The sequence below is a fragment of the Lissotriton helveticus genome, chromosome 5_1 (genome assembly GCF_964261635.1).
Source record: "Lissotriton helveticus chromosome 5_1, aLisHel1.1, whole genome shotgun sequence".
NCBI lineage: Eukaryota > Metazoa > Chordata > Amphibia > Caudata > Salamandridae > Lissotriton > Lissotriton helveticus.
In genome coordinates, this window is record NC_136065.1 from 603,695,064 (window position 1) to 603,721,196 (window position 26,133).

A 26,133-nucleotide genomic window follows, 5' to 3' on the forward strand; every position below is an offset into this window, starting at 1 on the left:
ATTGGTTCGCAGACCCACCACCGGGGTTGGTATTGCTGGGGTATCTATTCTAAGGTAAGGAATCTAATACTAACCTGTTTCTTTCAGATGAACAAGTTACTTACCTTCGGTAACGATATATCTGTAAGAAACAGTAGTTAGTATTAGATTCCTTACCGCCCCGCCCATCCTCCCCGTTCTGCGAACTGATACATAGGGTTAAGGACATCCCTTTCAGGGCCCTAGTTTCAAATGGCACCAGTGTTGGTTCTCGCATGGCTCTGCGTGTTCTGGCGCGGAAAAGCTATGTACAAAGAACTGACGTCAGCGCGCGGAGGCAGCGTCTATATACTCCAGCGACGTCATCACGGCGCACGACGCCGACGACGGACGCGGAGCCGCAGGAGACGCCTGCAGACGACGCCTACCGACGCGCAGGGGTACTGCTACGCAAAAGTTTCCGGATCCAGACTGACGCCTGGGGATATTCTAAGGTAAGGAATCTAATACTAACTACTGTTTCTAACAGATATATCGTTACCGAAGGTAAGTAACTTGTTCTTCTGTGCAATTTGTTTGTCCGCTTGTGCATGCAGTGTTAGGAAGATCGTTCGTGATATGTGCCTCCTCAGCTGTAACGTTTTTGATGATCCTTCGTGATATGTGCCTCCTCCGTGGTAACGTTTGCCGCTTGTGGGTGCTCTGGAGTGGGTTGGTTATAGAATCCCCAAGAGCGTTCTGTCCGACGTTAATCCGTGTACGCTGACAGTGCAGTGCGTGGCAGCATGCTTGCGAGGGCTGCGCGTGTGTGATCCCCGCTGGTAGGCAGACTGCCTTGAGGCCCCGCCTGAGCACCGGACTAAATTGAAATCGTTAAGTGTGTGAAATGCCGCCTGAATGCGAAGCTCCGTGAATGCAGCGCACATTGTTGCAAATGCGAAGCTCCGTGAATGCGGCGCACATTGGTGTTTGGCGACGCCCCTGTCAGAACGGTTAGGCCCAAAAGCAAGTACTGTGAAGGTTAGCAGTAATGCTGCGTGAATGGTGCGTGTGAATGGCGCGCCCCGTCACGGGACTACTTTACCCCTAAGGTTCTTTTACTTTCGTAATGTATATGGTGGGCAGATGTATAGCCTATGTCCATCTGCTACAACTGCCCTTTCCAATGCTGTATTGGGTGTTGTGATTGGTGCTGTACTTCTTGAGCTTACCCGCCTCAAAGGTTTCGTCTCTCTCTTTATAATAGTAGTATTGATATTTCCTTATACTATTCCACCACTTATCCTTTTGGGTTTCGAAGTAGCGTGCAACTCGCCGAAAATGGATTTCACACCTCATCAGGGGTAGTAAGCAGTATATAAATGCGAATGCAATCAAATGCCTGCACGAGACTGCCATCCATGTCCCGCTCTACGATGGATCTGCTCCTTGACAGACAGAACACAGGCAGTCATCCTAGCACCATACTCGTTTAAAGCCTGAACTCTCATCTGCGAAGTGCCTCAAGGTTCGTCCCTCAGCCCAACCCTCTTCAGTGCTTACATGACCCTCTAGCCTAAGTTGTACACATGATGTCCACATCCCCCTCTACACTGGTGACACGCAACTCATACTCTCCATTTCAGACAAGAACACAAGCAACAAGTTCACTTTCTTCATCACATCTGAAAGTCCAGCTACGTCAAGCTCAACACCAACAAGACTGAAGTAATGATCACGGAAAAAAGCACCTCTCCATGGGGCTCCATCTGGTGACCAGCCAACCTTGGACGCACAACAAACCCCAGCCACCTAGCCAGGAGCATTGGTTCGCCATTGACCACAAGCTGGTCATGTCCACGCAAGTCAGTGCTGTCACTGCATCCTGCTTCCACACCCTGAAGATGCTGAGGACGAACTACAAATTTCCCCAAACAATACCAGAGAAACTGTGACGCATGCCCTTGTCAAATCAACCTGGACTTTGGAAACACCCTGCTATGGACAAAATCATCAAGCTACTCACCAGAAGACAGCGAACCATCCAGCACTCAGCAAACTCATCCTCAACCTCCCACTCAGAACACACATCACTCCTCACCTCAGGGAGCTCCACTGGTTGCCAGTATACAAATACACTAATTTCACCTTTTCCACTCACACGTTCAAGGCACTGCACAACATGGCCCTGCCTACCTAAAGAGCTTGATCTCCTTCCATCAACATCTCATGCACTTCTGCTCTGCCAGACTTCTTCTAGCACACAACCCACGCATCCACCGCAACAAATCCGGAGCCTCAACATACATTACCATAAAATGTGGAATAAGCGCCCACTACACATGAAACCCTCCTCTGCACAAAAATGCTAGTACATTTTGATGAACCTTCCCCCAGCCTTAACCAGTAAGGAGACGTTTTCTGCGTTTAATGAATGTTTAATAAACAAAAAGTGCTCACTTGATAGTTGGATGAGTAAAAATGGAAAAATACTGAATTTCCAAAAACTGAGTTTTTTCTGTTTGGGAAGGATGTTGACTTTAGAATCATTCTTGGTGGCCTCAGTCTCTTGGTTTTCTTCCTCCACCAGCCTCTAAAGCTTGGAATTTGGGTGTCATTTTTGATGCTGATCTGCCATTTGAGGCTCAGATAAATACATTCCCTTGATCTTGTTTTTTTCTTAATTAAAATGCTGAAGAAAGTATTACCCTTCATTCCCCTAGATTTGCAAACCTCTGTGGTCATCTCCTGAAGTTTTATCAAGGCGTCATTACTGTAATGCCTTGTGTATTGACATTAAACAGATATCAATAAATAAGCTACAGATGTTGCAAAACACGGCCTGCCGCCTACTGAAAACAATTCCAAGGTTTAAGTCTGTAGCATCCACATTGGTGGAGCTTCACTGGCACCCGGTAAGGAAGAGAATTGCCTTTAAGGTTTTGTGTCTGGCACACAAGGTATTTCACGGCTCAGGGCCAGAATGTCTCAAGAACCAAGTCAGATGGTACTCTCCTAATAGATTTTTACTGTCAGCCACGTCGAGATCAGTGTTTGTTTCCAGAATCAAGAAAGTGGCATGGGGTGGTCACAGTTTTGTTCATTCCACTTGTAATCTCTGGAACAGCATACCCCAGCATCTTAAAAGTCAGACTAATTTTCTCTGTTTTCAGAAATATTTAAAAACATGGTTATTTTCACTCTCCTTGTAGTTTGGCAGTTCCTAGTGCTAGGTTATCTACGCTTCAGAGGTTGGATGTATAATTATGCTAGCGCCAACATGCTCCCAGGCAATTGCACTCTAGAAGTTTGTAAATCAAATCACTTTTCTTGGCCACTTGCTGCCTAATCGATGGATGCTGCCAAGGAATTTGCTTCCACTGAGCCAATTATCCCTGAATGGACTCCTTGGACTCCTTGGATGTGATTTTGGACATTTGTCACTGAAGACTGTCTTAGCCCCTTCATATTTTGTGTCTTTGGTACCTCCAGTACTGCACAAAACACTGCATTACTTTGAGATTAATGTTAGCTAGGCAGCCAGTTTATTCCCCTGTTCTGTGGTCACCTTATTTTCTGCCCGATGTCTTCTACATGAACAAAAGTTAACAATGAAAAGGTATTGGGCTGGTTTTCCTCTGTTGTTGATTCTTTATTTTGAGAAATTGCCTCATCCTTTGGTAATCGGATTGATGACAATGGTGATTGAAAGGATATATATGAGGGCCTGTGTTCCGCCTTCCACATTGCTAGGGATCTTGCAACACTTTCAGAACTGAACTTAGGTCACCAACTCCGCATGCAGATTCTCAGTCAAGTTTACAACCTTCTTAGTGGCCCAGAGAAAGGACACATTAGTCATAGGTATTTTATTTCCTTCACTGGATGGTTAAACATGTATGGTCACTGCTATATCTCAGATCAACCCAAAACTAAAGTTTCATTTTCTCTATACAAGTGGTCATCTGAGTCTATTCTTGTTGTGTATGAAAACCCTTCTATACATGAGTGAGTAAAATATGGTTTAACAAGCAGTCCCTCCCAATGAAATCTGGTTTCTCAGATTACTCACCTCCCTTGAGAGAATTTAGTTGTGGTTGGTGTCTAGTGCTAGAAACAAAGCCTGAAAGGGGTCTATGTTTGTAGCGTCTGATGGCTGCTACATTGTCTGACAGCCATTGCCTTCACTTGTTAAATGCATCTTGAACTGCAGGATTTATTTTTATTAATAAAGACCTTCGGTTTCCCAAGAGATGTCTAGACCTGCCCTTGGACGTCAAGCAAGTCATCAGGGTTTAAGCAGACACCCCTCAGAATCTTTAATTGTTGGAAAATAGCTAGCTCCTGGGCAATGTTAACTCCATCCGCTCCATTTAATCATTTTAAGCATATCTATGTGCTTGAGTTCATAAGCATCCCTTTGAGCTGTGTCTTAATCAGTAGTTTCCATATCCTCACCAGCAGTGCTCCTGAGCTTAAAGAAAGGCACAGTGATGCAATATTATGACAACTTCAAACGGCTACTACAAAGTATGCATGATTCAATTCCTGTGCAACTGACTGATGAAGGCAAAATTCTGGTCAAATTTTAATCTCATTAATGCCCTCCATTCATGGGGGTTTTCCTCGAGTTTCAGGAAATTCTCCCATGTACCCAAGAGATTATCCTATTGAGCTATCCTTTACATCCGGATCGTTCAGACATTTCCACTGATGGAGTGGCAGTGATGCTCCTTCGTCGCAAGTCTCCTATATCTTTCTGGTTTCCCAGGCTATGCTGAGGAGCCAATTTCTTAAATAGGTTTAAGGCGTTCAGTGATCTACACTGGAGGTTCTTGCAAGATTGTATCTCTGTTGCTAAACTCCTTTGCCAGGACCTTTCGCATGGCTACTTAAGGACAGTCTCCTTGAGGAATGAGTAGTTTCAGCAACATTGGTAGAGTATTACTGTGATGAAGAATACGTCTGCGTGAGGTTGCAGTGTGAGCGAGCCTCACTTAAATATTCTGTAGCTGAGGACCATTGGCTGGCCGCAGCATTTTTTTCCAATTATGTCTAAGGAAAGATGTTTCAGATCCTGACCAGAAAGCTACTGTCAGCAAGCTGGGGCAGTGAGCGCACTTCCACTGTATAAAAGCATCATGCGTATCTGGTTTGATGCTCCAAAAACTAAGAGATTACTTCACATGAGCCTATTTGAAAGGAAAGCAGAGCATAGTGCTAGATTATCTGTTAGAATGAGGCAATCTTCCACAAGTGTGCACTGCATTGAAAGGTGGTGGGTGCCAGTTCCTCTGTTTGCAACATTTTCCAGTAGGATATCTGTACAGGAAGTGACAGCTATTTTCCTCCAGAGGTTTTTTTCCTTTGCTGTGCTCTTTATGATGCTAAATTTGTTATCTGGGGCATAGCTTTCCTCTATACACCTTCCCAGCATCCGAGGTTCTTTTGGGACTGAGAAGACCTGCATTGCTTTAGACTGCACAAGTAGAATATGGTGCTCTAAATTGCTGGAGCTCTCCATGTACTTGTCTTGGAGAAGAATGAGCCAGAGTCTCTATCCAAGCTTTGCAGGACATTACGTTTATGTGTAGCTCTTAAGCGAGTGAGAATGAGATACCTGGATTGCGACCTATCTGAGAATGTCTTGGAGGTTTTATTGTAGTCTGTAGAACTTCAAAGAAAACTGATTGTGCAGTGTGTTGGGGAAAAGTCACTTAGCCCCAAGTAGAAAAGGTTGGACCATTGCCTATATTTTGGTACTATGAAGTGATATGTGGTGATTGTTTTACTTACCTGGTTCCTGTTTTTTTCCCATCAAGGCTTTTACACTATTTATGAAGAACTTAGCAGATATTTCCTCCAAAACAATTGGTGACCCTGCCTTGGGATTTGATCTTGGTGATGAGATTTCTAACTGTGTTTTCTTTTGGGTAGTTTCAACAATGTGCTTTATATGTTATTACTCTGAAAGTTATTTTCTTGAGAGCATTCACCTAGAACGTGAACTTCAAGCGTTGTGAGTTACAAGCTCTTTCATCAGTTTTAACCGACAATGGTAGTCTAGAAGTCCAACATTCGGTTTTGCATAGGAAGGTCTTGGACCATCCTCTCAGCAATAATTCACGTATCAGTCTTCTTTTCTCTCTTACACCTTTCTATGGTAGATAAGTGCTATTGCCTTGATCCTAAATGGACTCTGAGTTTTGATGTATCTGAACAGGGGAGTTCAGGGTTGGCTGTTTGTTAGTTGGGCTAGTGAATGGGAAGGGTCAAATGTATTTCTAGATTGATCATTTAATTGCTCTGAAATGTGCTATGAGATGACAAAAAGGGATCCCTGAAAGAATCAGATTCTACTCCATGAAATCAAGCAGTTAATTAAGGACAGCTGAGAAGACATGTTAGGTGGCAAGATTTCACTCACATTTGCCTTGATGTCATAGTGGAAGAGGAGGCTTAGTTGGTCTTACCTATTAGTTTGTCATTCCCCTCCTTTGTGAGTCTTTCAAGAGATGATGAGTCCGTGAGAGAAAGTTATCTGTTGAAAAAGGTTTATTTTATTTGACCAACCTTCCATCTTCCATGCTTAAGCTCTGGGAGCTGTTCCTTTTTTCAGTTTCACTTTTTTGACATCCATCTGTGATGTGAGGAGCCACAACTGAGGAAAGGAGCACTGATGGTTCCCAGAAGGCTCAATGATGATGTCCCTTATGGCATTGGTTAGAAGAGTTGTAATGACATGAAGGTTTCTTAAGATGTTCCAGTTACCACTGATGCATAGATAAATGAACTCCCACCCAGGATGAGAATAGGTGCTGCTTCAAGAGATGGAGAATCTGCATCGGAAGATAGTATCCATCAGAATGCTTGCTCAATACAGCTACAAGATGTCCTGCAAGCACAGCTTTTACTTGTTTGTGCACAAGGTTCAGGAGGAAATGCATCCAACCTCTGTGTTTACTGCCCTTTTGTGTTTTTGCTCAGTTCACTCAAACTTCATCCATTTCCCGGTCCATGTGTTCAGAAACAAGGTCTCCGAAAGGGTTGTCCACATCCCTCATCGGTTCCAAGGAACATATGCTGCTTCTTTTCTGGGTGCTTCTTGGTTTTCTAAGACATGCTGTTGTTTTTCGTTTAGTCCCTGAGCAGGATGCTGTGTTACCAAAATTCTCACCTTTCATGTAATATTTTTCAGTTAACATCATGGGTTGCTTTCTCCATGGTAATATTTTAAAATTCTCCAGTTGGTTATAATTTCAAACACACCTCAATAATTTGAGTCACCCTTGTGATAGACAAAAACATTTATGTCTGTTAGTGTTGAAGTAGACCTGCATACATTTTCATGAATCTTGCATTCAAATGCAGATTGTTGTGTCTTTTCTCAGACGTTTTTTTTAATTATCATTTTAGGAGATAAAAAACTTTATTAAAGATGTGTCTGAAAAGATAAAGAAGACCAGGGACAAGTATGGCATCAATGACAACGGGACCACTGAGGTATTATTGACTAACCCCTCTACCCCCAGCATTTGCAGAACTATCCATGAAGGATGTATATAGAGCTGGCTATGGTTTACCATCTTGAACTGTTTTAAGTACATTTTTTCCTCTTCAGCCTCGTGTGTTGTACCAGTTGGATAGGATCACCCCAACCCAACTAGAAAAATTCCTGGAGACCTGCAGGGATAAGTATATGAGGTATTGGGTGTTTGCATTATTATCCACCCAGATCACCATCGAGGTCAGACTTGCTCTCTGACTGGGCCACCACTTTTATTTGTTCGTTTTTGCAAAATCTGTTCAGAGCTAACTTGCGTGATCTGCCTTATGTTTTTTGGCAGGGCACAGATGGAACCGGGATCTGCTGTTGGTGCCCTGTGTGCACAGAGCATTGGAGAGCCTGGCACGCAGATGACCCTGAAGACTTTTCACTTTGCCGGAGTCGCCTCCATGAACATCACTCTGGGGGTGCCAAGGATCAAGGAGATCATCAATGCCTCAAAGGCTATCAGGTAGGATTCCGCATTTATCTTGTTTTATATGCTTCTCCATTTCACACCCCAGTCCACCCCAGGGGTTTGTTTAAACCACACTGCTGTTAAATGGGTCTTGATTATTCCTACAAACCGACCAGTAATAGCTTTAGATTTGCCAGTGTCTTTCATCCTGCACACCTTGAGCAGGTTGGATGGGCAACACTAGACAAAGTATCCTTACTGGGACCATGGTGCCCAGAAGTAAGATTGTATACAGAGCATTTCAGCCAGCGTACACCACATTTCTTGTAAGCAAATGAAAATCTACAGCTGAAGTATTTTATTGAGTTTAAAAATTGTTAGTGTTACATTTTGTTATTTAAGATGTGTCTAGTTTCCGTTCAGGTGGCGGGAAAGATAGTTAAGTTCGTGAGGCCAGGGCAATTTGTAACTGAAGAAAAAAGACTTAACTGGGGCAGAGACTGCCATTTAAGTGTTGACCATCCTTGTCAATACTGGGGATGAAGATCTATTATGCCTGGTATATCCTAAACGCAAGGCTCTTGTTGAGGTCCCAACTGTTGATGAACCATGGATTAACCTCTAGTCATGACCTGATAATTGGAAAGTCTTTAATAGCCCATGTAGCAATAGAGTTGCAAAACTTGAGGCTAAAGTCCTTGTCAGTTGCTGGTCACTGTACAGAATTGACTCAAAGATTGGTATTGTGCTGGGGTGATGTGTTCACAACTATGATGCTCTGCACTCGAAACTTGTTTTAGCAGATTCCTCTAGGTCAATTCATGAACAGCACACATACAGGAATGAAGTGGATCGCAAGTAGTACTTATGCTGGCGTCTCCTATTTTTGCCTGTTATTCCTCTTCTTTGACAGCACCCCTATCATAACTGCAAATCTGGAGAAGGATGATGACTCAGATTTTGGACGACTTGTTAAAGGAAGAATTGAAAAGACTCTTTTAGGGGAGGTAAGCTGATTGGAACTCTCTACAGTGCCATTTTACAAGTGTCTAATGTGTGCAGGAAAGTAGAATTCCAGAAGTTAATTTATCCAAAAGAATAAGACCCTGTGCATATTCTAAGGGTTCTGCATTTAATATTGTATCTTTTAGTATGAATGAGCGACACCTGTTCATCTAATAAAGGAGTGCCTGAATAAGAAGTTGTTTAAAGCACATTCTTGAACTTGAAGGTGCCGTAAGGTCCTAGAAAATATTCTCTCTATAATGGATGGTGGTGAACGCAGTGAACTTGTGTAGATTGAGGGGAGGAGGAAACTCTTGTCTTGGAATCAAAACAATTTTTTGGCTGAAATGAATACCATTTAATTTGAATGCATATGACGCAAATCTGTGATACTGCTGTACTTTCCCTGGATATGAGAACAAATATTTGATTTTGGGGGAGGGGGGCAGGGGCAGGGAGGAATGTTACAATTGTTCGGCCTGATTGGGCCTCTACAGTGGGCTGTGATGGGTCACAGTCTATAGAAAGCAGTGACCACTTCCCTCTGTAGAGAGTATCTAATTTTCCCACTTGAATGGAAGTGGAAGTTACGCTCATTCCTCTGACAAATAGGCCATGGTGATCCAAGATATGTCAAGGGGCCATTATGGATATATCGTTATAGCAGTACTTAATAGGTCATTGCTTGTCATGAGTTGGTGATAAGTCTTATCTGTAGAACGGGACCTTATGGGCCTCTTCTCTATGGAAGGATTTAGGGTGAATTGCTTCCATTCAGCAGAACTAATTGCTTCAAAGGACACCTGCCCTATAGAAAGGGTAGAAGCTGTGGTCCTTCATTATAAAAGGGGCCCAACTGGTTGCCTTTATGTAGATCCATCAACAATGTGATAGGCCTTTTTTAAGGAATAGGCTGATCTTCTGACAGCCTCTTTCTGTCCACCTTCTACCATCCTAGTACTTTACTTCAGTGACCCAACACCGTCACAATTTGCCCATCTTTAATCACCATAGATCCAATTCAAGCAAAGTGAGGACAACAAATGGTTTAATGGCCACTTCTAGAACAATAAAATATCATGGTTGTGGTTTGGAAAACCACTTAAAGTCTTGTGTGCCCTCTGATCACATAATCTGGCTCATTCACAACAGAGAGTATCACTGTGCACTACCTAGAGCTAATATGCCTATTGCCAGTCCTGTACCACTGAAGCAGTGACCTCATGCCACTCAAACCTATGTAAAGTGGTGCATTTTCTCCTCTGCCCCTCATGTGTTTCTCCGTCTGGTGTCAGGCACCTTGCACCCATCTAACAATTGAGACTTCAGTGTAATTGTTCTAATCACTTTGTATCTGTGTGATCTAGTACTGCTGTTATTTCATTACCACTTCATCTGGACCAATACTCCACTGACATTGCTCCGCATCCTTTCTAAAGTTCACACAGATATGAAGCTTGAAATGATAAAGATGTTTACTGCATTTAAGACCTCATTCTTTGCAATGGAACCTGCAACACAAATGTGCCAAGCTGTGGATCCCATTCACTGCTGTCCTTATGACACCACTCCTAAATGCCTTGTTGAGTGGGAAGGAAAGCCTCCACTAAGCTGAACAAGCATTTGCAATGCAATAGGTCTCGCATTAGGAAAGTGTGAGCTATTGGTATTGTAAATTACACATTTTTTTTAATGTGTTGGCTTTTAAAATATATAAATTAATAGCATTGTTATTCACAAAGTCAATAGCCATCTGTCCTGGATATGACTGTAACATGCATTGCTGCTGTCAGGACTGTACTTGAGCTGCACAAGAGGCCAGCTTGCTCTGCTGCAATCTATGCTGTAAATATACGATATGAATATGAGCTGCTGCTGTCAGGATTGCACCAGATTTCTGCGTGACAGGAGCTTGCCCTGCTGCCATCTATGCTGTAAATGTCCTGCATGTGAAGCTAACATGCACTGCTGCTGCCGACACTGCACTTGATCTGTGTGAGAGAGCAGCTTCCACTTTGCTACCCAAGCTGTAGTGCTTTTGTGTTAGTAAAGCTTAAGAAAATGTTCAATGTACTAAAGCCCAAACTAATGGCTTTGTCAATGCTAGTTTACGCTGCTCCCAGTTGCAAGGGATTACTTACAATTGACTACAGGTAAGCCAAGAGTCGTTACTTTCTCTGCATAGTGCCAGTTCTGTGCGCAAGTGAGGGGCGAATATGCATTAGTGTGTATTGTTATGCCCTATTATGTTCAGCATATTTACGTGTGCTATTTTCTAGCTCAGCTTACGTTTCCCATGTGTGGCAGAAAACATCAGAGTATGAATCAGCCATAAGGGCCATGAGGTACCATTAGCCGAAGGCCAAGTTCTACAAAAAAACAAAGCGCTTGGCACACGGCGTGAAACTTCAGCAGGCAGACTGCAAGGAAGTGATCGAGTCCGTGAAGGTTTGGAAATGCTACGATTGTTAAGAGTAAAATCGCACTGTAATGCGCTGAAACTAAACAAAAACAAGCACTGTAAAAACAAACAAGCATTGCTCATTTAACGCTATAGTCCGGAAGCAACATGGAAGCTTTGGAGGGCGGGACTGGGTGGTATGGAGACGGCCGCTATTGTTAAAAGTGAAAGCGTGCAATTAAAAACAAGCAGTGTAAAAACAAACAAGCACTGTTTATTTAACGCTATAGTCCAGAAGCAACATGGGAGGTTTGGAGGGCGGGACCGGCCGGTATGTAGAAGGCCGCTATTGTTAATGTGGCACACAATGAGGAGAACAATTATGTAAGAATTTGTATCCTTGAGTGTTTGTGCTGCGCGCCAATGTTATACGAAAAGCAGACCAAAAGACTACGGAGTAACACGCCTCCGTGTAGCCTCCTGTGACCCGTGACCCCGCCCCCGGAATGGCGGCAGTGATGCCCTAGTGGACTGGTTCTCCGCCGGGAGCTGCTGCGACCTGGAGTTATGGCGTTGTGCGGGTCTTCGTGGTGCCGAGGTGATGGTATCCAGCGAACCGTGAGGAGATATTGGAAGCGATTGAACTGACCAGAGAGGCTGCTCCTGATTAGATTATACAGCCTCCACGGCTTTGAGTGGTTTTTCGCGGCATCAAAAGCAACGATGTCCCGCGTTGTGCGGGGGTAATTGAAGGTGCTAAACTGACCGGTGAAACTGCTGGTGCCTGGAGGGGTGAACTGAGCGCTGAGCACTGGGTCTTGAAGAGCAGGGGTGCGATTTCGAGCACTTCTGCCCGTGTGCTTGTGGCCTCAATCTACCAGTAGAGTGGGGAGAGAAATAGAGGGAGAAAGGGATACGAAGGGCTAGAGTTGGAGAGAAATGAGGGAGAAAGAGAGAGGAGGGGGTGAGGGGGGATACGAACAGAGAACGGAAAGAAAACCAGGAAAGTAAAGAGGAGGGGAAGAGAGTGGAGTCAGGAAAGAAGCTTTTAGGGGCGGGACTGCGGATCCCTTTGAAGCACGGCCTCGCGGTCGTGAACAGGGATGTAATTAGAGGGGAGGAGGGGGGAGGAGAAGTGGAGAACTGAGGCCGAGCAACAGATGGCTTTAAAGTGGACGCGCTTGAGGCAGGCGGATAGAAAGCGCGTGCAGTAGGGGGCGGAGCAGATCCCTAGAGTTGCATCCGGAAAGCTAAACCAGCAGGCGGATGCGCGTTCACGATCACATGCACTTGAGGAAAACCGCCGGCTGGTTTAGCTTTCCTGATGCAACACTAAAATTCGATCCAACCATTCCTGCGGAATGGGACAGGCTCGACCTAAAAACACAGGCACCTCTTCGCTCAAGAAATTAAATGTGAAAATCTTTTTTTTTTTTTTCCTTTTGTTGATCAAATGATAATGCAACATTCACCTCCTTCTCTTTCTGGTTTGCAAGGGAGTCACTAGAACCGAGACCTAAATGTTGAATTAAATGACACATTTGGTAACTTCCCACCCACAGGTTTGATTTGTTCAATCATGATCTGGTAAATTTTGTATTCTCCTCTGCTTTAAATTCTACAACATAGTGGATCCCAATTTAATTTTTCCTGTTCTGCATGCTTGCCTGTCCTGGAATAATTCGTTTACTCTCTCTTGAATTGAACCATGATTAAAACACACAGAATTGGAACAGGAAGTTGGAATGGAAATGGGCCACGTAAGGGAGTCCAGTTGACACTCTGAACATCATACGTCCCCCTTGGCAGTCTTTATGGCAGTCCCAGAGATGATTACCTCATCCGTAAAATAGTTTGGGGCATATACAAGCACTTTAGTTACGTTGCCTTAAATTATTTTTCAAATATTTTCATAGCACGCATGTCCATTTAGAATTCCCTGTGACTATGATTCAAATGTTTTCTATAAGGAAATCAAGTTTATCCAAGTTCCTGCACCCTCTCTTGTAGATCTCGGAGTATATTGAAGAAGTCTTTCTTCCGGATGATTGCTTTATCCTGGTGAAGCTCTCCATGGAACGGATACGGCTTCTGAGACTAGAAGTAAGTAATGCATCCAGGTAATATGATCATGACCTGGCAGAAGCCGATCTGTGTGAAAGTCTTTTTTTTTTCTTCACCTTACCAGGTCAATGCAGAAACCGTGAGGTATTCCATTTGCTTGTCAAAGCTGCGAGTGAAACCTGGTGACATTGCAGTACATGGGGAAGCGGTTCTATGCGTAACACCACGTGAGAACAGCAAGAGCTCAATGTACTATGTTCTTCAGTCTTTGAAAGAAGAGCTGCCAAAGGTAAGATGTGTGCTGTGGTCCTAAATTCAGGCAAAGTGTGAAGTAGGAATTATTTACTTAAAACACTCATCTGTGCAGACTGTGTCGCATGACTGTAGTATCAAAGCAGGCCTGTAGGATTACTGTCACTTGAGGTGATTATCAATCTCATTTAGCTGTTCTGTAAAATTGAGATTACAACGGTCTCACTCCTGGTCTACAAAACATGACAGTAGTAGTAGTACACCTGACTTTTGCAAGCACCATAAAATTGGAATACAGTTGCAACCCTTTAATATATTTGCACTATGAGGTGCTACACTTAGTAGACTTAGCTTATGGGAGTGATGTACCATCAGAATGCTGTTATCAAAAGTGTCCAGTTGGAGAACAATGACATAAGGACGTCTCCACTGGCAAGCCTTTAAGTGCACTATTACAAATGGCGGTTTGTATAGGCTCTGACCAGTAATTCATTTGGTTCACAAGGGTTTTGGTACCACACATGGCCCCTCGGGTGCTGTAATCTGAAGACTAAAGGGTTGCAAAAACTATAGGCATCACATAATGGTTATGTTGTTCCATAAAGGATGTACAGTTGTCCAATCACCAGCACACACCTAGCATAGGGTGGTACTCCATTATTTGTCTTTCTATGTCACTAGTGCCAGAATGAGTTCATGTATCTTGCACACACTTTTCACGTCGTCCGGATGAATTGCAAAGTACAGTTAGTTTCTTACCATATATGGTCTGTGACCAATCTATACTGTGTGTGGTGTAGGCATCGTAATGCAGCTGCATCCCCAATAGAGGCACTACGTATAAAGTTCAAAACAATGATTCTGAAAAAGTTCAATTGTACGTTTTCGTGGTTTTAATTGTTGAAAGCTTAATACAGTTTTCTTTGTGGATATTCACATCATATCACATCCGAGTTTAGTACATGGCGGTAAGGTAAAGAGAACGTCTCCGATGCATTTCGGGCAGGTAGCCCTTTGTCAAGGAGCGCTGTGGGGAAGACGAAAGGGTGGTAAGAACTAATGTGAGGAGCGGGCGGTGCGTTGTATTTTTAGAAAGTGCCGATCAATGAATGTGAGCAATTGAGCCTTAAAGGAGTGAGGGATGTGTGGCGAGTATCGTCAGCGCGTGACGGGTTCGGAGGAAGGTGAAGGGAAGGGGCGCTTAATCCGCAGGTTGCAGGGTGAAAGATTCTACTTACTTCATACCGCGAGTGAAAAGACCTCAAACGTGGCTGGAAAGCATGCGGGCGGGGTGCCTGGAGTGAGTGTCGCGCACGGGGAGTTTTAGAGTGAGGACGCTTGCAGGTGTTAGAGGAAGGACTAGGTGTGAGTGTGATGGGAAGTGGAAAGCTGGTGTGGGGGCCATATTGGAAAGGTGTATATACGCAGGAAAGTACAATGCATCATAGATAACACAGAATTAAACAATGGAATAAATCAAAAATATAAACAGTTAAAGGTAACAACTCAGTTCAGTCCGGTCATTGAGACCGTACGGTTTAAGCGACTGCAAACGATAAATCCATTCCAACTCTCTCTGGAGTAAGAATTTGCGTGTGTCAGTTCCTTCTTTTTTGGAGATTGTTTCAAGGATGATAAATCGGAGTTGGGCAATGGAATGTCTTGCTTCAGCAAAATGGGTTGCAACATTGGATTTTTCATATTTCAGCCGGATGTTTGATTTGTGCTCGTTTAGTCGTGTTTTGATTTTGCGTTCGGTTTTACCGACGTATAACTTGCCGCACGGGCATTTGAGTGCGTATATAAGATGCGAGGTATCGCATGTAGCATTCACATGTAATTTGATCGGATTGCCCTTCATTGGATGTCTAATTGTGTTTCCTTTTGTGATGGAATTGCAGTGACTGCAATTCAGACATGGTTGAGTGCCTCTGTATATCACAGGTTTCAGAGTAGGTTTGGATAAGATTTCCTGTATATTTTTGTTTCTTGAATAAGCGAATAGTGGAGGTTGTTGGAACATGTCCCGAAAATCTGGATCCACTTGTAAAATGGGCCAATGTTTGAGGATGATTTTTTTATACATGGTACTGAATGTAGAAAATTTGGACACCAATACGATGCGTTGATTTGTTTCTTTGGGCTGTTTGGTTAGGGATGCATCTCTGGCAATTTTCTCCACTCTGGTTTGTGCCTCGGTTAGGACGGTTTCTGGGTAACCTCGCTCCAAGAAGCGATCATATGTTTCTTTGATCCGAAGTTTGGCTGTGTGTTCGTTGGATACTATGCGTTTAACGCGTAGCATTTGCGAATAAGGCATATGTTTCTTCAAAGCTCCATGATGGAAGCTGGAAAAGTGAAGAGTGTTATTCCGGTCGGTAGATTTCCTAAATAGGTCGGTGCTGATGCCATCAGGTGTAATTGTGACGTTCACATCCAAGAATGGAATGGTTCGGTCATTCATTTGCCATGATAGTTGAATCCGTTCATCTTTTTTGTTGAGGTTGGTAAGGGCTTCGTTCAAACTTTGTTCTGTGTCGCTCCAAATAAAGAAAAGGTCATCGATGTACCTTACGTACATAATGGTGTTGTTTTGGAAAGTGGGGTCTGCATAGATATGGCGTGTTTCGAAGTTTTCCATGAAGATGTTGGCATACGTGGGCGCTGCACAATTTCCCATCGCCATTCCGGACAACTGTAAGAACCATTGATTGTCATTATGGAAGTAACTGTGATACAGGGTGAACCCCATCAATTCCATTATAAAGGTTTGCATGTTGGGATCCATGTTGCTGTTGAGGAGGGCTGCTTCTATGGCTTCGATGCCACCTTGGTGTGGTATTGAGGTATACAGTGCACTGACGTCCGCCGTGCATAGTATGTATGACTTCTCTTTGTTAATCTGAATTTTGGACAGTTTTATTAAAAAATCGGTGGTGTCTTTGATGTAACTAACGGATTTTAAGACAATGGGCTGGAGGTATTTGTCTATAAATTTACCGGTGGGTTCGTGTAATGACCCCCGGGTGGACACGATTGGTCTGCATGGTGGGTTGTACAGGTCTTTGTGAATCTTGGGACTCAATTGAATAGTTGGACTCCTGGGAAACGTTGTCAGAAGAAAGTTCTTAGTGCGTTCTTCAATGATGCCATTGCGGTGTGCCCTGATTAATATTTCTTGGAGAGCATTGGAAAACTCCTTAGTGGGGTTAGTATCAAGTCGCATGTAGATAGTTTCATCATGGATATGTTCTTGGAGTCGTTGATTGTACATAGCAGAGTCCATGATCACAAGGGCGCCGCCCTTATCTGCTTTAATGCATTTGATTTGTGCATTGTTGGCTAGAGATTTCAGTGTGTCCCGGTCTTTGGTTGTGAGGTTTGAATGTTTTGATTTTTTGTTGAAATTAATCTTTGAGAGGTCATTACGTACAAGGTCTTCAAATAGATCTATACTTTTATGACTACTTGGTGCTTGGAAGGTGCTGGTCGGTCGTAGCCCACGTAATTCATCAGATTTTGACATATTGGAAGGTGGCATGATGTTATCGAAGAAATGGCGTAATCTAAGTTTTCTTGTAAATTTGAATGTACTGACTTCGAGTTCCAGTAAATTGGTGGATGTGACTGGGACGAATGATGTACCTTTTTCCAGCAGGTCGATTTGATGTTTGGGTATAATGGCATTGGAGATGTTGATTACGAGACGTTCTTTTTGCCTTTGTTGTCTTTCTTGGTGGTTGTGCTTCTCGTGTTTGGAGCAATAGTTTCTTTTTCCTTTGTTCTTGCTCCTCCTGAGTCTTCGGTTTGTCTTGGGTCTGATTCTAAAAAAGAGACAGCGGAAGTTGTGGTTGTTGATGTACTCGTTTGTTCATCACCCGAGGGGGTGGTAGTTTGTTTGCGTGGAGGTCTGGCTGAAAAATCGCTCTCCGAAGATGAGGTGTCGGTTTGGGTGTTTGGTGGTCTGTTGCGTCGTCGTTGCGCGTAAACGTCTGCCCACGAGTATACCTCGTCTAATTTATAGTCGAGGGTATCCCTTCGGAATTTTCTTAGTTTGCGTTCATTAATTTCTTTGCGGTGTTTATCGAGAATGTTTTGAGTATCCTCCAAGGTACGAGTGAGTTCATCCGAGGAAAGATGTTCTTGAGTTCATCATTAACCTCATTTGTTTCCTGTTCTAGTTCTTTTAGTATACCAGAGAGTTCTTCAACGATTAAAAGAATCAGGTCAAGACTGCATTTGTTGAGGATGGCGTCCCATTTATCTTGAATGCCTTAGAATTTTTGCATAGAGATGGTCTTAGAGAAATCCTCAGGCCGCGTGGGATTCTGAGAGCGCGATGATATTTCAATAACGTGCTCGCATGGAGCTTTTGGTTGATGTGTCTTTTAGAGAGGTAGAGCAATTGTTTGATGCATTGTTCCTTGTTGCGTGAGGTTGAGGCGGGGTTGACGTCTTCCTCAATTAGCGAATAAATTCTGTTGCGTTCTTCTTCATCATATGCCAGGGTATGAGCTCTGGCTTGGGTACTTTTGCTGATTTCGTCAAACTGCATCTTGTAGTGCGTGCTCCCACCGAATGGCGGAAAATGATAAATGAAAGTAGAGGTTAGGAGGGGCACAGCAGGTATAGGTTGTAGTTGGTGACTGATAATAAAGTTTTTTTCGATTTCGTGTGCACTCTTGGGTCGCGTTTCCGTCAAAACGCGTTCAATTTACTGTGTGTGGTGTAGGCATCGTAATGCAGCTGCATCCCCAATAGAGGCACTACGTATAAAGTTCAAAACAATGATTCTGAAAAAGTTCAATTGTACGTTTTCGTGGTTTTAATTGTTGAAAGCTTAATACAGTTTTCTTTGTGGATATTCACATCATATCACATCCGAGTTTAGTACATGGCGGTAAGGTAAAGAGAACGTCTCCGATGCATTTCGGGCAGGTAGCCCTTTGTCAAGGAGCGCTGTGGGGAAGACGAAAGGGTGGTAAGAACTAATGTGAGGAGCGGGCGGTGCGTTGTATTTTTAGAAAGTGCCGATCAATGAATGTGAGCAATTGAGCCTTAAAGGAGTGAGGGATGTGTGGCGAGTATCGTCAGCGCGTGACGGGTTCGGAGGAAGGTGAAGGGAAGGGGCGCTTAATCCGCAGGTTGCAGGGTGAAAGATTCTACTTACTTCATACCGCGAGTGAAAAGACCTCAAACGTGGCTGGAAAGCATGCGGGCGGGGTGCCTGGAGTGAGTGTCGCGCACGGGGAGTTTTAGAGTGAGGACGCTTGCAGGTGTTAGAGGAAGGACTAGGTGTGAGTGTGATGGGAAGTGGAAAGCTGGTGTGGGGGCCATATTGGAAAGGTGTATATACGCAGGAAAGTACAATGCATCATAGATAACACAGAATTAAACAATGGAATAAATCAAAAATATAAACAGTTAAAGGTAACAACTCAGTTCAGTCCGGTCATTGAGTCCGTACGGTTTAAGCGACTGCAAACGATAAATCCATTCCAACTCTCTCTGGAGTAAGAATTTGCGTGTGTCAGTTCCTTCTTTTTTGGAGATTGTTTCAAGGATGATAAATCGGAGTTGGGCAATGGAATGTCTTGCTTCAGCAAAATGGGTTGCAACATTGGATTTTTCATATTTCAGCCGGATGTTTGATTTGTGCTCGTTTAGTCGTGTTTTGATTTTGCGTTCGGTTTTACCGACGTATAACTTGCCGCACGGGCATTTGAGTGCGTATATAAGATGCGAGGTATCGCATGTAGCATTCACATGTAATTTGATCGGATTGCCCTTCATTGGATGTCTAATTGTGTTTCCTTTTATGATGGAATTGCAGTGACTGCAATTCAGACATGGTTGAGTGCCTCTGTATATCACAGGTTTCAGAGTAGGTTTGGATAAGATTTCCTGTATATTTTTGTTTCTTGAATAAGCGAATAGTGGAGGTTGTTGGAACATGTCCCGAAAATCTGGATCCACTTGTAAAATGGGCCAATGTTTGAGGATGATTTTTTTATACATGGTACTGAATGTAGAAAATTTGGACACCAATACGATGCGTTGATTTGTTTCTTTGTTTCAGTACCATGTATAAAAAAATCATCCTCAAACATTGGCCCATTTTACAAGTGGATCCAGATTTTCGGGACATGTTCCAACAACCTCCACTATTCGCTTATTCAAGAAACAAAAATATACAGGAAATCTTATCCAAACCTACTCTGAAACCTGTGATATACAGAGGCACTCAACCATGTCTGAATTGCAGTCACTGCAATTCCATCATAAAAGGAAACACAATTAGACATCCAATGAAGGGCAATCCGATCAAATTACATGTGAATGCTACATGCGATACCTCGCATCTTATATACGCACTCAAATGCCCGTGCGGCAAGTTATACGTCGGTAAAACCGAACGCAAAATCAAAACACGACTAAACGAGCACAAATCAAACATCCGGCTGAAATATGAAAAATCCAATGTTGCAACCCATTTTGCTGAAGCAAGACATTCCATTGCCCAACTCCGATTTATCATCCTTGAAACAATCTCCAAAAAAGAAGGAACTGACACACGCAAATTCTTACTCCAGAGAGAGTTGGAATGGATTTATCGTTTGCAGTCGCTTAAACCGTACGGTCTCAATGACCGGACTGAACTGAGTTGTTACCTTTAACTGTTTATATTTTTGATTTATTCCATTGTTTAATTCTGTGTTATCTATGATGCATTGTACTTTCCTGCGTATATACACCTTTCCAATATGGCCCCCACACCAGCTTTCCACTTCCCATCACACTCACACCTAGTCCTTCCTCTAACACCTGCAAGCGTCCTCACTCTAAAACTCCCCGTGCGCGACACTCACTCCAGGCACCCCGCCCGCATGCTTTCCAGCCACGTTTGAGGTCTTTTCACTCGCGGTATGAAGTAAGTAGAATCTTTCACCCTGCAACCTGCGGATTAAGCGCCCCTTCCCTTCACCTTCCTCCGAACCCGTCACGCGCTGACGATACTCGCCACACATCCCTCACTCCTTTAAGGCTCAATTGCTCACATTCATTGATCGGCACTTTCTAAAAATACAACGCACCGCCCGCTCCTCACATTAGTTCTTACCACCCTTTCGTCTTCCCCACAGCGCTCCTTGACAAAGGGCTACCTGCCCGAAATGCATCGGAGACGTTCTCTTTACCTTACCGCCATGTACTAAACTCGGATGTGATATGATGTGAATATCCACAAAGAAAACTGTATTAAGCTTTCAACAATTAAAACCACGAAAACGTACAATTGAACTTTTTCAGAATCATTGTTTTGAACTTTATACGTAGTGCCTCTATTGGGGATGCAGCTGCATTACGATGCCTACACCACACACAGTAAATTGAACGCGTTTTGACGGAAACGCGACCCAAGAGTGCACACGAAATCGAAAAAAACTTTATTATCAGTCACCAACTACAACCTATACCTGCTGTGCCCCTCCTAACCTCTACTTTCACCAATCTATACTGTTCATTACATGCTCCATCTTTGTAAACCATGTACTGCTCTTTAAGATATTTGTGATTTTATAATGATAAGAATGTTAAATACCAATCTTTGCATTCTCCCGTCAATGATAGGTTGTGGTTCAAGGCATTCCTGAAGTGTCACGAGCAGTCATTCACATTGATGAGCAGAGCGGAAAGCAGAAGTTCAAGCTACTGGTGGAAGGAGACAACCTGCGTGCTGTGATGGCCACGCACGGCGTGAACGGAGCCAAGACCACATCCAACAACACCTATGAGGTAATGTTGCATATCTCCAATGAACCTCGGTTACCAGTTTTCCGGCATGCTTTGGCTCTGGGGTAAGGGAAACATTACAACAACTAAAAACGTGATTGTCAAAAACTGTGGTTAGTAATTTAGGATACCCTTCCCTTTCAACTTAGAGAGAATTTCGGTTCAACCACCGTTAACTATGGCACAAGCATCAGGCAGTCCACAGATAAGGTGTATGTTTACTTCAAGCATTGCCAACAATTTTAAAGGCAAGAAAGCAACACAGTACAGATCCCAAACTCATTTAGACAAAAAGTTAATGAGCAAATACACATGACAATCATTTAAATAGGTTGAAGAACTGGAGATTTGAAGTTTTAGGGCAAAAAGCAAACCGAGAACTTAAGTGCAGTGAGAATAAACAACAGTTTGCTGTTGACCAGGACCATGGCACAATTTCAGTCCGACTGCGATTGAGTGGAGGCCGATTACTCCAAGCAGGTTGCCCCGGTTATTTATTTTACCTTCGGACTTACTATCCAACTTCTGGGAAAGTTCCTTCTGGTTACATTTGCAGCCCCTACCTCTTCAGGGTTGGATTCTGGGACCAGGTTGCTCCCCATCCAGGTCTCCTGCAGGGTCCTGTACGCTGCAGTCAGCTGCGCCTTCTTGGAGTTACAAATCCTTTTGCATTTTGCATCTGTGAAGCAGATAAACAGGAAGCCAATCACTTCGCCCATGGCGGGCAAGTCCAGTCCTTATGGTGTGAGAAGGAGGCAAGAGACTTCTTTCATCTGGCCGAGCCTTTTTTGTGGATGGTGTCCTCCTAGTAATGTTCTGAGGAGGTGGTGGTTGAGGTGTCAGACATATTCTGTGCGCTAGCCAGTGACTGAAGAAATTATGTCAACCAATCCTAACTATTTTCTCACAATCACTCCATGTCTTTTTGTAGCACTTCCTCTTTATTTGCCTTGCAGTAAATTACCCAGAGTTCCTGCTACATCATGGCAGACCCTTTCCGCCACTGTACGAAAGTGCCTCCTTTTTATAGTCACCTTACACTTTTTGATCCTAATGCTTATGATTATGACTTTGATAGATCACTGAAATCTGCTGCCCAGACCCCAGTTCCTTCTCCTAAAACTGTTATGTTTGTCTTCGTAATCTCAAATTGGCTAAATCTTTACCCCCTTATAAGTCCCCAGTATATGGTACCAGGAGTACCCAAGGCATTGGTGGTAAAGGAGTCCCCAGGGCTGCAGCGTGATTTAGTGCCACCCTGGACTATCCATGCAAACTCCTGATAGCAGGCTTGCTACTGTAGACTGCAGGAGAAGTGCAAATTGCTCGAACTCGACTGTGCCCTCATCTTGTGTGGCACAGTCACATACACTGCCTTTCATGTATATAAGGCGCGTCTAAGGTAGGCCTCCACAGCCCAGGAGGCAGGGTGAATTAGGTGTGGGTATGGAAGCGCAAGCCAACATTTCCCTATCATGGCGTTTTCAATTGACACTGGCTCTCTATATAGTCCACTAAAATGAAGTTTGCTCTGCAGAGTCAAATGTGTCCCAGATTGGTATACAGAGGAAAAGGTAGATAATACTAACGCTCTATTAGTTGTAGTGTGGGTGAGCAGTTAGGCTTGAGCAGTTAGGTCTATCAGAGGGTAGTGCTAAGCTTTTTTTTTACTCAGAGGCAATAAATGAGACACACACTCAAGAATAAAACCCAGGGGGTGTGGCTAGCCGCAAAGATAAATGGCTGTGTATTAGAGCCGCTCTGCCGGATTACCCTTAATGAGTCCGCAATATCTGATCAGAACATCCGAAAAAAACACAGATGGGGGGCTGTCCGGACTCTGTGTAGGACACGAGCTCTGAAAACGTGCTGCAAAGCGGGACCCTGCCGGAACTGAAAGGGCGGCCCAAGAGGCATGAGCCTGCCAGTGATCCCCGGCCTTGCGTAGCGGCTGACTTTTATGAATGCCGCAGGGCAAGCTACGCAGCAGGCTTGGAAGGCAGGGAAGCGAGTTGGGTGGCGGCCCCGGTAAGATGTCGCTAACCTGGAGTGATGGCAGCAGGAGTGGAATCACCATGCTCTAATAGAGCCTTGAAAATACGACTGCACACCAGAGCTGATCTCCAGAGGGGCTTCGGTTCCAGCGAGGTGTGTAAAGCAGTGCTCCAATTGTGGCTGAGGGGGAGACCCAGTCACAGACAAATAGGAGCCCCCACAGACCGAGGAGGGCCCTGGCAGTCACTAATTTTGCCTGCCCCTCATGAAACCCCCCTCTTCTCTCACTTCAGTAAAGAACTAAACGGTAGGCACTAAAAATACAGAGAGTGACAGCTGGGAGGAGGGGGATCGGTCAGACAGCACGGCACAAAATAGAGGCAACTCACTGCGGGGCACCCCAGATTGAACCAGCGAGTGCCTGAGATTGACCAGCTGGGGGACCCAGGAACTGGAAATCCGACAGACTGACAGGCAAGCATCATCAGGCCTTGGCAGGTGGCGGAGAGTACTACTCTTGGGGTCACCTGATATTGTAGGACAAAACCAGCAGGAGCATGTGGAACCATTAATGATGGGGAAATGGCCCTCGCTCCATGCAACAAACTAAACTGGACAAATACACCCTATCAAAGGAAGCAATGACAGGACCCGGGAAAATGACAGATGACCTAACAACTACAGTGTTGCCTTCATCAGTAGCACATGAACCCATGCTACAAGATATTATCACATCTATCCAGGGGGTCAAGACGGACCTCACTGGGAAAATAGATTCATATACATCACTCGCAAACCCAAAGTCATCGACAAGCTGAATACTTCACATATTCCAACTATTTGGGGGATACTCGGGTTTTCAGATAAATTGGGATCACTCCTCTTTGTGCTGGCGGTAACGGCGCCGGCATTGCATCCAGTACTCGAGCCCTAAAAATAAAAGACAAATTCAAATACCTGGGAATTGGCGATCCCAAAACAGGCATTGAATTCCTAGAGGACAACATATTCCCACAAATAGACCGGCTTCGAAATGTAGTACACTGGAGACAGTTACCACTGCTTCTTATAGGATGGGCTGCACTGTATAAAATGATGGTGTTACCACGATTCCTGTATGTTTTACAGAATACACCATGTAGGGTACAACCAGACTTCTTTGCAAAAAGTAGACCGTGAAATTAGATTACTGTGAAATGGGGGAAGCCCTAGGATAGCCTTACACAAATTACGGAGGGGAATGTTTGAAGGCGGACTGCCCATTCCTGACATAAAAAATATTATTGGGCAGCACAGCTAGTCACGATTAACGCATGGGTCTTAAGGGACGAACCCCCATACATGGTAGATCACCACTTGATGGGTAAGAGATGATATCCAGCGGTGCTTTTTTTAAAAACTGAGGGGTACCCAACTACCACCACATACTCAAACAGTGATATATATATGAGAGAGGCAACAAAATTCCTGGGATGGAAGGGGAAGCCTACAGGAAGTACTTAACTGTGGGATAGTGACCTCCTAAGGGAACTAGGTGGACTAAAGGGTTTTAGCAAGTGGAAACTACTGGATATTAACAACTTAGAAGATGTATGGAGAGGACAAAAGCTGATTGAATTTGAAGAGTTAAAAACGGAATTCAAATTGTCTGATACCGAATAATATAGATATATCCAGCTGAAGCACTCACTGCGATGCCACATCTCAGAGGGCGAACATATAGTGGAATACATGCCACTTGAGGATACGCTACTATTGGACCCTATAATTGATAAGGCTACTTCCCTCACTTATAAAAAAAATAATGAACAACACACCAGTCCAAATATTCTGAAGGGGCTACTCCCTCCCCTTCAAGATTACCCATCCATCCATGCCTCAAGTGTACGATCGGCTGACTGAGGATCATCTTGCCTTAGTCCACAAGGAAGTCAAAACTCTCTTGGCCAAAGGAGCTATATAGAGGGTTCCAGGGAGAGAAATAGGCTGTGGTTGTTACAGCTGCTATTTTCTGGTCCCAAAGAAGGACGGAGGCCATCGTTCTATCCTCAACCTCTGAACCCTCCACTACTTCCTCAAAAAGGAGAATTTTAAGATGCTCACCCTAGCTTAGATCCTTTCTGCCCAGAACCTGGGAGACTGGATGGTAGTGCTGGACTTGCAGGATGCCTATTTTCCTATCGTGGTCCTGCCTGTCCATCATCACTACCTGCGGTTTACAGTGGGCCATAAATACTTTCAGTTTGCTATGCTTTCGCCTCACCAGTGCTCCTCGGGTGTTCACAAAGGTGATGGTGGTGGGCGCAGCTCATCTGCAGAGATCAGTGTTTCAGTCTTCCCCTATCTCGCCGACTGGATGTTGAAGGCGGGCTCATCCCAAGCAGTCGTCGCCCACCTCCAGACTATGGCGAACCTCCTGTATTCACTGAGGTTCTCTATCAATGTGCTGAAGTCGCAGTCAAACACTCCCTTTCATTGGAGTGGTTCTGGACATGTTGCAGTTTTGGGCCTATCCTACCGGAGAGGATCAGGATATTCAAGCAATGATACCGATGTTTCAGCCACTATCCTGGAAGTCAGTGAGAATGACTCAGAGGCTATTGGGCCTCATGGCCTCCTGCATCCTGTTGGTGAACCATGCAAGATGGCACATGCGGGCTTTGCAGTGGGACCTGAAGTTCCAGTGGGCACATCATTGAAAAC

At 44.1% G+C, this 26,133-nt stretch overlaps 1 protein-coding gene across 2 annotated transcripts in view; it reads left to right on the forward strand.

Annotated features, from left to right (window-relative positions):
- The window catches only part of POLR3A (RNA polymerase III subunit A), a 284,112-nt gene that overhangs the window by 240,038 nt on the left and 17,941 nt on the right, over positions 1 to 26,133 (forward strand). For both annotated transcript variants that reach the window (XM_078642965.1, XM_078642966.1), the window contains 7 exons: positions 7,375 to 7,461; positions 7,580 to 7,662; positions 7,806 to 7,976; positions 8,836 to 8,929; positions 13,339 to 13,431; positions 13,517 to 13,681; positions 21,274 to 21,438. In XM_078642965.1, the coding sequence (XP_078499091.1) occupies positions 7,375 to 7,461; positions 7,580 to 7,662; positions 7,806 to 7,976; positions 8,836 to 8,929; positions 13,339 to 13,431; positions 13,517 to 13,681; positions 21,274 to 21,438 (858 nt within the window). The remainder of the gene's footprint in view (positions 1 to 7,374; positions 7,462 to 7,579; positions 7,663 to 7,805; positions 7,977 to 8,835; positions 8,930 to 13,338; positions 13,432 to 13,516; positions 13,682 to 21,273; positions 21,439 to 26,133) is intronic.